At 42.5% G+C, this 10,120-nt stretch overlaps 1 protein-coding gene across 10 annotated transcripts in view; it reads left to right on the forward strand.

The window, feature by feature from the left end:
- The window catches only part of mcf2la (mcf.2 cell line derived transforming sequence-like a), a 55,812-nt gene extending 45,849 nt beyond the window's left edge, over positions 1-9,963 (forward strand). For 8 of the 10 annotated variants that reach the window (XM_025903404.1, XM_025903406.1, XM_025903405.1 and 5 more), the window contains 17 exons: positions 78-144; positions 239-354; positions 449-518; positions 636-728; positions 823-915; positions 997-1,122; positions 1,874-2,095; positions 2,186-2,278; positions 2,360-2,438; positions 2,532-2,607; positions 2,700-2,806; positions 3,018-3,110; positions 3,997-4,071; positions 5,574-5,683; positions 5,795-5,907; positions 7,142-7,245; positions 7,406-9,963. In XM_025903404.1, coding sequence (XP_025759189.1) covers positions 78-144; positions 239-354; positions 449-518; positions 636-728; positions 823-915; positions 997-1,122; positions 1,874-2,095; positions 2,186-2,278; positions 2,360-2,438; positions 2,532-2,607; positions 2,700-2,806; positions 3,018-3,110; positions 3,997-4,071; positions 5,574-5,683; positions 5,795-5,907; positions 7,142-7,245; positions 7,406-7,485 — 1,717 coding nt within the window. In that variant the 3' untranslated portion in view covers positions 7,486-9,963. Of the gene's footprint in view, positions 1-77; positions 145-238; positions 355-448; positions 519-635; positions 729-822; positions 916-996; positions 1,123-1,873; positions 2,096-2,185; positions 2,279-2,359; positions 2,439-2,531; positions 2,608-2,699; positions 2,807-3,017; positions 3,111-3,996; positions 4,072-4,704; positions 4,798-5,573; positions 5,684-5,794; positions 5,908-7,141; positions 7,246-7,405 lie in introns of all 10 variants that reach the window. The other 2 variants (XM_019351654.2, XM_019351655.2) reach the window with 2 other exon arrangements.
- The last annotated feature ends 157 nt before the right edge of the window (positions 9,964-10,120 follow it).

Below are 10,120 nucleotides of genomic sequence, written 5' to 3' on the forward strand. Positions count from 1 at the left end.
GGAAAGCAATTATTTGGCAGTCATGCTGCTTGTTCCTTGTAGTCCGCATCGTATTTTGTGTTGTGTGTGTATTCCAGTCACGTGATGAACGAGCTGCTGGAGACGGAGAGAGCTTATGTCGAGGAGCTGCTGTGTGTGCTGGAGGTGAGCGTTGTCGTTGTTGGTAATGACACCGTGACCTGACATTAATTAGTGAAAAGGCTGAAGCTTTTACTAAATGTGTGATGTTAAAATCCAGGGCTACGCGGCAGAGATGGACAACCCTGCCATGGCTCATCTCATCCCCAGCAACCTGCACAGCAAGAAGGACATCCTGTTTGGGAACATGCCAGAAATCTACCAGTTTCACAAGAGGTACACTTTTTTTAATCTCATTGATTATATATGTTGGTGCTTTACAAATGTTGTTCATAGTTTGAGTATTTATACTTCTCTTTCCTGTCTCAAGGACATTTCTGAAGGAACTGGAAGCATACACTGACTGCCCAGAGCTGGTGGGCCGCTGCTTTTTAGAACGGGTGAGCACTTTTATTTTCTTATACATCGTCGTTTTGACAGGAATCGCATCAACAGCAATGTTTCCGTCAACAGCGGTTGAGCTCGTACTGACTTGCTAATGATTGTTTTCACTGCAGATGAAGGACCTGCAGATCTACGAGGCTTACTGCCAAAATAAACCTCGCTCCGAGAGCTTGTGGAGACAGTGCTCCGACTGTGCCTTCTTCCAGGTCGGCCCTCACAGCTGTAGCACCGCCTTCCTTTTCACTGGCTTTTAAGCAATATAAAACTTAAATCTTAACCGGCTCATGTTTTGTAAACCAGGAGTGCCAGAAGAAGCTGGAACATAAACTTGGATTGGACTCCTACCTCCTTAAACCCGTCCAGAGAATCACCAAGTACCAGCTACTGCTCAAGGTCAGCTCTGTTCATGTATTATGTACACTTGTTACGTAAGAGGGGGAATGACTCACTGTATTTTTTTTTTAATGTTTGCAGGAGATGTTGAAGTACAGCAAGGGCTGTGATGGTAGTGATGACCTACAGGAAGCGCTGTCCTCCATTCTTGGGATTCTGAAAGCCGTTAATGACTCCATGCATCTCATTGCCATCACAGGATACGAGGTTAGGAGAATTACACTGCGTTTGCAAACTTTGCTGGAAGTGGTCACATCATTTTAAACTGCCTTGAAAGTTTTGAATGGGTTATCTAGCTCTGGATAAATGGCTTGAGTTTGCAGTTTTGTGCATTCTTTTAAAATGCAGAGCAGGTTAATTATCCTTTAACAAGAGCTGCTGGGGATTACAGGGCCTGGGCATGAGTACACCCCAGACTCTCCCCCAAGTGCCCTCCGCCAAGTCTCTTCCCACTTTTCTTATCTGCTTTTTCCATTTTCCTCTCAAAGCTAAAATGTTTGGGTTTTTTTTCTTTTTAAAAAAAGTACATATAATCAAATATCTAAAAACATTAAAGGCTACAGAGCTGAAACACAACTACCTGTGCGAAGGTGCAATGCCACAGTCAAAAACAGTTGCGATAGCTCCATCGTGTGGCCAGTTTCAAAGCTGCAATGCTGCAAAACTAACCAGGGGTGTGAAACATAAGGTCCAGGAGCCAGAATTAGCCCAGCAAAGGTTTTAGAAAATGTGAAGGAAGGCGTAAATGTTTGAATTGATTTAACTGTATGTATACTGTACTTGTCCCACTTGCAAGTAATAGATAAACAATTAAATGACAAAAAAGTAAATTAACAAAAATGTTCTGCTTTATAATTACAGGACAGTTTTGGCAACAAGCTACCAGAATTTTTTGTTTGTCGGCTTTCAGAGAGGTCGTGCAATGCAAAAACACGCATCTGTCTTTTCACCCTGTTAGGGTAACCTGTCAGAGCTGGGTCGTCTGCTGATGCAGGGCTCCTTCAGCGTGTGGACCGAGCATAAGAAAGGTCACGCCAAAGTGAAGGACCTGGCCAGGTTTAAGCCCATGCAGAGGCACCTGTTCCTGCACCAGAAGGCCCTGCTCTTCTGCAAGAGGAGAGAGGAGAACGGGGAGGGCTACGAGAAAGCTCCGTCTTACAGCTTCAAACACTCCCTCAGTGTGAGCCCGCTTGGTCCATTTTTAAAAGGAAGGTCAATACTGTGCCGTAGCAGTAAAGATTTAGTGTTTAAGTTTTCTTCTTTCTTTCAGATGAGTGCGGTGGGCATCACAGAGAATGCCAAGGGAGACAACAAGAAGTTTGAGATCTGGTGCAACTCGAGAGAAGAAGTTTTTATAGTGCAGGTAATGCCATTCGACCTGATTGCTTTTGTTAATCATACCTTTAGAGACGAGGAATGATTGTCCTTATTTGTTCTAATCTAGGCCCCGACACCGGAGATTAAAACGGCATGGGTGAACGAGATCCGCAAAGTTTTGACTCAGCAGCTCAAAGCCTGCAGAGGTATTGTGAAAACTTCTTCCTTAACTTTTCCAGAAGTTTTTTTTTTATTTTTTTTTTTTATTCCTTTTTAATACTTTTTTTTGTATGTTTTAGATGCCAGCCAGCAGAAGAGCTCAGACTCTGTGTCCCCAAATCCCACCAGCAACAACACTACTTCCATCTCTCTCAGGTTGGTGGCTTATTTGTAATGTAAGAACTCATTAGACACATTAGAGATAATAAGAAAAAAACACACACACGTTTATTTTTTATTTTTTGTAGCCCGTTCCGCAGCAGCGGACAGAAGAACCAGAAGAAGCAAGAGGAGAAGAAGACTGAGCCAGCCCTGACCTCTGACAGCAACTCGTCATCCTCGCCGAAACACAAAGGTAGATGTTTGAGTTAAACAGCATCTTCAAAGACAGTAACGCTTGTATCTAAGTCCCTACTCTAAGCTGTGCTCTAAACTCCCACTAAACCGGATTCTTTTTGTCTTCATCTATCATCTCTCTCTCTTCTCCCCCACTCCCCTGTTTGGGGCTTCTTCTCTCTTTTCATGGCTGCCCTTGTCCTGCACTCATTTCAAACCATTGCTTCCAGATGAACCGGTGACCAGTCCAACCACTGACAGGTCCTCAGTGGCCAAAAAGCGTTTTACTTTGCAGGGCTTCAGCAATCTCAAGAGTCCCAAAGGTAACATTAGTGAATGCAAAGAGATTTTTAAAGGAAGGATAACGCTAAGAACAGCTCAGCGTGGCCCGTCACACTATGTCGTTTGTCACTGAAGAAAAGTTAAATTGATTATCAGCAAGAAACACCCTTCACTATATGAACTAAGAATACTAATATATTAAATAGAGGCTTCAGAATCCAGTTGTGAATGTGAGCCTCTGTTTTAGCTTTTACCCGGTGCCCAATAATTAATCGCCCTCTTCCAGTCTAACCTGATTCACGGCCTAATGGAGCACACATGATCCCTGCTGGTTATGTTGGAGTCAGTCTGCCTCCTGGTGGTAAAAGTTTAACACTGCCCACTGTAGCTAAATCAAGATGAATATTAAGGTTTTTAAATTATATTGGAAAAAAATACAACTAGTCACTGGAGTAGAGGTGAAAGTGAAGTAGAAGCTCCTCTTCATGAAAGTAGTATTAGTCAAAACTTTAAAGGTGACTTGTCGCGCCTTCCAGCTTCATTTATTTATTTATTTTTTTTTAAATTCTTGGGCTCTCAGTTCAATTATTTAGCCTATAACCGGCCTTGTTGCACATACTCACTTTGGCCTATCTGCTACAAGCCTTCTCAAGCAGGAGTTTGGACAGCAGCTGAGTTGTGCTTGTGTGCTCACAGGGTTTAGCTTCACGCTTATCTTTACTTTTGGCCAAATTTAATATGAGTATCCACCACTGTAATGGTGTGTGTGTGTGTGTGTATATATATGGCTATTGATTAGCTAAGACTGTTCACATCATGTACAAACTTCTAACGTCAGTGTTAACTACTTGCTTCCTTCTCGCTTCTGTCCTCCCTCACTTTTCTTCTCTTCTTCCTCCTTCGCGTCTTTCCTTCCTGTGTGGCCAGGCTCGACTCTGAGCCCTGAGCACAGCTCCAAACGCCACCTGGTAAAGAGCGATCCCACACCGTTTGGGTTCAAAGGTATATTTCCGCCCCATTATGAGGGACCATTTCATTTTAGAGGCCATCTCACTTGATCACGATGTACTCCTGCTTTGATTGTCTCCATAATGTAGATTTCACATGTGTTTCGTTACAAACAGGGTGTAACGTTGTAGCAACCCATCCGTCCATCAATATAGAGGCTGTTCTTCCTCTTGTTGGTCATAGAGACTATCTGCATGTCTTCAAATGAGTAATAGAAGCAGCTAAAATGGCAGTAATATATTTGTATTATGTTGCTTTGTTTGCTAAAACTGCCCAATTGGAATCTGGTGCATTTAGGATTTAGACCAATGAAATGTTTCCAAAGGTTTGTTAGAGTTTTAGCCATGCAGACAGCAGACACCTACTTTGTAACCTTCATCCACAGGTTATCATCATCATCACTGTTACATGTCTGGTATCTTGTGTGTTTTTTATTGACCACTGCTTTGTAAGTGTCTGTCCCACTAACTGACCAACTGTCTGAGTGACTGTCGCATACATAGAATTGAACAGGAGGATTTTGAAATGCTCTGAAATCTGCACAGTGCTGCTTGATCAGCTGACCTGTTGTCACCAACAGCACAGGCTGGTTGTCACTGATTTTTTTTTTTTTCTTCATTTTGCTAGCCGTTTCTTCCCCTTCAGAGCCGGCACCCCACATCACTCTGAGCAGAGTCAGATGGATGAGCACCTCTAGTCTGTTACAGAGCAAGCGGCGAGGTACAGAGCTGCTCTGAGCATCAGCAGCCACAGTGGGGTGTTTGCTGTTGTTTGTGGGTGCTCGTGATTGATTTGAACTGAGGTAAAGTGTCGCAGCGTATCTGCCGTAGAAGTCCTTTAGCCTTTTACTGAGTCTTACTGTCTTTTTGCACATTGGAGCGAGATCTAAAGATTCAACCTGACTAAATCTGAAGTCTCAGTTCTAGGCTAAATCTTTTTGCACGGTGCCTACTCGACCTCAAATCAATCATTCCCTCTTCTCCTGCTGTCGGGTGTTTTTTGGTTTTTTTGGGGTTGTTGTGGTGCGGTACACAGTACGCCACTTCAGCAACTATGTGTCGACACTGGGAGTCAGAGCAGCCTTGTAATGAATGCAGGTGACTCAAATCTGTTTTCTGATCACAGGTCCTCCTTTTCTTTCTGTCTGATGATCTTCTCTGTGACTTTTGGAGGAGTGTGTGTGGTTTTTGTATCTAAACAGATTAATTTTTCATAATCTGATCGATCAGATTTTTTTTTTTTTTTGGTTTTACCCTCCACACAGGAGATTTGTGTGGCATTTGCAAATATTTGATCCATTCGTGTCATTTTTCTGTACTTCACTATTGAACTCGAACATCTAATCTCACTTAGTCCTCATTTGAATTATCTGTGAGGCATTTTGATTTAACATAGAGCTTTGTGATAAAGATCGACCTCACGTCTCTCCTTTTGCCCTTTTTTTGTCTGTGTGTTGAACTTTTCTCTCTCTGATTTTCCCATCATCCAACCTACAGGCTGGAACAAGGCGTCTCTCTCAGCGGACGCCTCAGAAGAGAACGATGGGTACTCCAGTGGCGAGGACCCCATGAACTCTGACCCTGAGGATGAAGTAGGAAAGAAGCTGGTGAGCCTGAGCATGAAGAATTATTATAGATCTGTATTCTTATTTCTTTTTTAGCCTTAAAGTTAAAGTGTGGTTGTAAAAGTTGGTAAAGTTAACATTTGATCCTTTTAGGCTCCAGGAAAGTATACTGTGGTAGCAGACTGCGAGAAAGCGGGACCTCAGGAGCTGTCTGTTAAGAGTGGAGACATGGTCCAGCTGATCAGAGAAGGAGACGAGGGACAGTGGTAAAAAAACAAAAGCAAACAACACTTAATTTAAATTGATTTTTATAGGACCCAGATGGATTTGAGCTGATAGGGAGGAAAGAGTAACTCAAATAACTACTTGTTACAACCAAGGTGTGCAGAAGAGCATCTCTGAATGCACAACATGTCACACCTTGAAGCAGAAGACCATAGTGGGTGTCTTCTGCAGCAACTGTGTGACGGTATAGACCCAAGATTGAGGAATGTTTCCAGGACTGGGTCGAACCTGTCCCACAAAGAAAGAGTCCGAGTTGGTAACTTGTGACTGCACACACTTCTCAGTATAGCCGCCAAATTTAAGGGCTCCAAATGCGAAAACTGCCTTTAAGCAGACTACAAATGGACTAGAATAAAGAAACGCTGACGGTATACACATCTAATTCGGTGAGGGAATATAATCTGAACTTTCATTCTTAAAGGAACAACTTTACTCTTCTTTCATAATGTGACATATAACATAAATATGATAGTGAGTGGTACTTTAATCAGGCTTTTCTTCTGTGACGGAGCACTCAAAATGCTTTTTACTACAAACCTCATTCTCCCAGTCTCTCTCTCACACACGCACGCACGCACACACACACACACAAACAGTGGTTTTTATTCTGTGCCTAAGCACTTTGTCTAACATTCACACAAACACTCACACAATATGTATCGGGAGAATTTAGTGCTCATACATGTAAATGGAGAGTAACTGTCATAGGTCTTCTATTTCGATCTTTGTTTATTAGTCACAATGTTAAAACTATTCACCAAACCGAGCTGTAAGCAAACAGGATTCTGGGTAGAATTGTGGAGATGTCCTGTGGTATATGGTACCAGGATCCTTTGGGTCCTGTTGAGGGTGAGGTGCAGTCAGTGCATTCCAGCATTGCTCAATCAGAATGGTATCTAATCTTGCCACAGCAGTTTTTAAAATTATTTTTATTTCATTTTGCTGTGGTAGGGAGCTGTATCCAGATGGGGGAGGCTGGGCGTGGGGACTGGAGGGGTTTGGTTGGTCGGTAGGAATGCTTACATATGTGCTATGTGTCTTCAGCAGCCATGTAAATGCCAGGATCCAAGATTTCCTAACTGAGCATTGCTTTATAACAAGATCATCAGTGCTATATATTACACTTACAGTGGTTTTAATGTTGTGGCTTATTAATGTACAATTCCTGTAATTTTATCTAAAAAATATATTTATATTTATTTAATTCCTTCACAGGTTCGTAAAGAACCTTCGCACCAGTAAGGAGGGCTGGGTGGCAGCAGCAAACCTCCTTAGCCTCATCTCAGAATCCAAGTCATCTCAATCACTCAGCAGCTCAGGTCGGTTACAACGAACAGGAAGTACACACATTCATATCCTTCCCTTAACGCTGCAGTATGGGTACCTGTTGCCTAGCAATGCGGCACAATGACGCTATTACTCTCCCCCTGCAATGTCTGGCTCTAACAGAGCATTGCTGTTTGTGTGTTTGTCCTGCAGATGGCAGCGTCTCTGGGAACCTCAGCACTTCTTCCAGCTGCAGTGAGACCTACACCAGCTTCTCCGACATCAAACCCTGACCTGAGTCAGGTCTTCCCAGCTTTTCCTTTTGTTTTTTGATTTTTTAAATCACTGCACCTAAAATCATTTTGTACAGGTGGAAAATGCTTAAAGTACAAAGGAGAAAAAAAGCTGGAGTTTGGTCTGACAGGAGGAGAGACCCCCACCTCACAGTTTATAAATCCATCTGAAAACCAAAACTTTCTCTGCAGATCAGCCAGCACTGGCTAAGTGCTAACTGCCCCCCCTTTTCCAGAGTATTTAGAAGAACTGCACTGTCATTTAAAATTGTTTTTATATTCAAAGGTGTCAGCATGTTGTTAGAATTTAAGTATAGATTTTTTTTTTTTTTTTGCCGTTCCTTCGAGCGAGAGAGAAATATCAGGGATATCTGTCATTCCTCGGCACACAAGTCATGTGATGTATCACCTCCTGCGAGGCCTTCTTTAAAGCTAAATGTCCGCAGTCTAATAACTTAGCGAACAGGCAGTCCAGGCCTAGTGATTATGTAGCATTAACGTGGAGAGGTTAGAAAGGACATCTGCACTAAACACGAGCCGTCCGCAGAGGGGGCAGAACTGCTGGTTAGTCGAGCCCCTTCTAGTCAATGACGACGTCGTAGCACGGCAACAGATTCTTGTGCAGGAGGATGTTATGTAGACAGACGCCATCAGACCCCGGATAACGCCGGCTTTGGTGTCAGTCGCTGATCGCACACTGTGAAAAGTAGCAGGCGGCCACAAGAGGAAAAATGCTTTCAGTACATCTGGGAGGAAAAGTGAGCAGGTTGATTGCGTGGAGGAGTTTCGTGTTGTTGAAGCTACTAAAGAACGCTGTATTCCTCACATATGGATAATGAGCTTCCCTTAAAAGCTGTTTTTATAATATTAAGAGCCGCACACAGTCACTAGGTGAATGTCACCAACAGCACAACCTGGTGGTCAGGTGTCTTGCACTTCATTTTAAACAAATCTTTTTCCACCTGTGAGCGATTGAGCAACCTGCCGGTGCACTGCTCTGGATTTTTACCTCTCAGGAAGATGTTTCTGTCGGCAGACAGGTGTGACTGCATACCTGTCTTTGTGTCCGTGTGTGTTGACAACAGACAACAGTTCGATCAGAGTTTTACAGACACATGTGCAGCCTCTGCTCAAACAGCCGTCGCGGCCCACATCTCAGTGTTCTGAATGTATGTCTGTTTTTTGTGTCACTGTGCTCACCTATCTTTGGTCTGCACCGCAGCAACAAAAGCAGGCTTTGTCCCCCTCCTCCTCCTCTCTGTGCAACCAGCCCCATTCAAGCATGTGACAGTAGCTGCTTCTCCGCAAGCGGGGTTAATAATACCACGGCCCGGACCTGCTCGACGTGTTTGCACCTCCGGCCTGAGAGCAATACTTTGTGTACTTGACACCAAAATGTAGCTGAGTAAACGTCACAGTTGAGTAACTAGTTTAGAAAATCTGATACGTCCCCTGTTTTGATGTAGATTGATGCCAACCGCCTTTGACCACCAGCTGTTCTGCGCGCAACCTCTGAAACCTGTGCTATTCTGAACACTGAATGACACCTTGCTTTTTAAATCTTTTTAAAATATATATCCCAGGATTTTTACTGTATCCACGAGGTACACTGTAAAACAATCTCTCCTTTTTCCACCTGCGTTGTTGAATGTGTGACACTGTTTCAAACAGGAAACCAGCTCGACAAAGCCATGATTAACAGTTTTCTTTTTTTTTCTTTGATTTTTTTTTTCCTTAATTGGACTAAAATCAGTGCTTGTGATTGTGATTGGCTTCTCGAGAACTTGCTGAGAAGCACTTTTTTTCTTTTAAGATCCTCCCACTGAACGTAAAGGAAGAGGAAACAAACCAGTTTACAGGCCTTTCGATGTCAAACTGTGAGCTAAACTGTGGCTTGCATAGCTGTGCGTCCACGTGCTGAGAAATAAATGTTACACTTGTACAGATGTGTCCTCTTATACCTCACACTGTTCCCCCTGAAGAGCATGTATATTGTTAAGAGGAGTCTCTCTCTGTCTCTCTGTATATCATCACTCTGTGTGGCATGTACTTCATAAGCCCCATGCTGTAAACCTCCTGGAGAACTATTTTTTACCTGTTGTACATTGTGAGAGTTTATTTTCTGCCCTCTTGAGAAAGCTGACATGGGCACTAAAGTTGTCAGTTTTTTTTTTTGTTTTGTTTTTTTGGTCACCCAAATAAAATCCTACTGTGTAATTTGTACTTTTTTGACTCAGAGGCTGGAGACATGAGAAAGGATTCTATTTTTTAAGTTTGTTTTTATGCAGCACATTGCAGCACCCACTGTCTTTATTTTCCTATTGCACATCTGCTGAATATGCTGTTGATATAACAGCATATTATGATTTAAAACTTGTTACAAGACATATCCATGTACATTTGTAAATATGTAATTCTGACTTGTATGTAAATTGAAAAGCAGCTTTAATAAAGTCTGAAATGGTTTCCTCTATTGAATTTAGCCTTTTTCTCTATTATTATGAATTTTAAAAATATATTTAATGGCTAGCTGTTTATTTTTGAAGTCAGCTAAAAAAAAAAAGAAGAGAGAAATTGACAGTGGAATTAATTATTAATTGTGATCCGGAAGTGTAATTTCAACCACATGGTTCCT

Source organism: Oreochromis niloticus, linkage group LG23 (assembly GCF_001858045.2).
Source record: "Oreochromis niloticus isolate F11D_XX linkage group LG23, O_niloticus_UMD_NMBU, whole genome shotgun sequence".
Classification (NCBI taxonomy): domain Eukaryota; kingdom Metazoa; phylum Chordata; class Actinopteri; order Cichliformes; family Cichlidae; genus Oreochromis; species Oreochromis niloticus.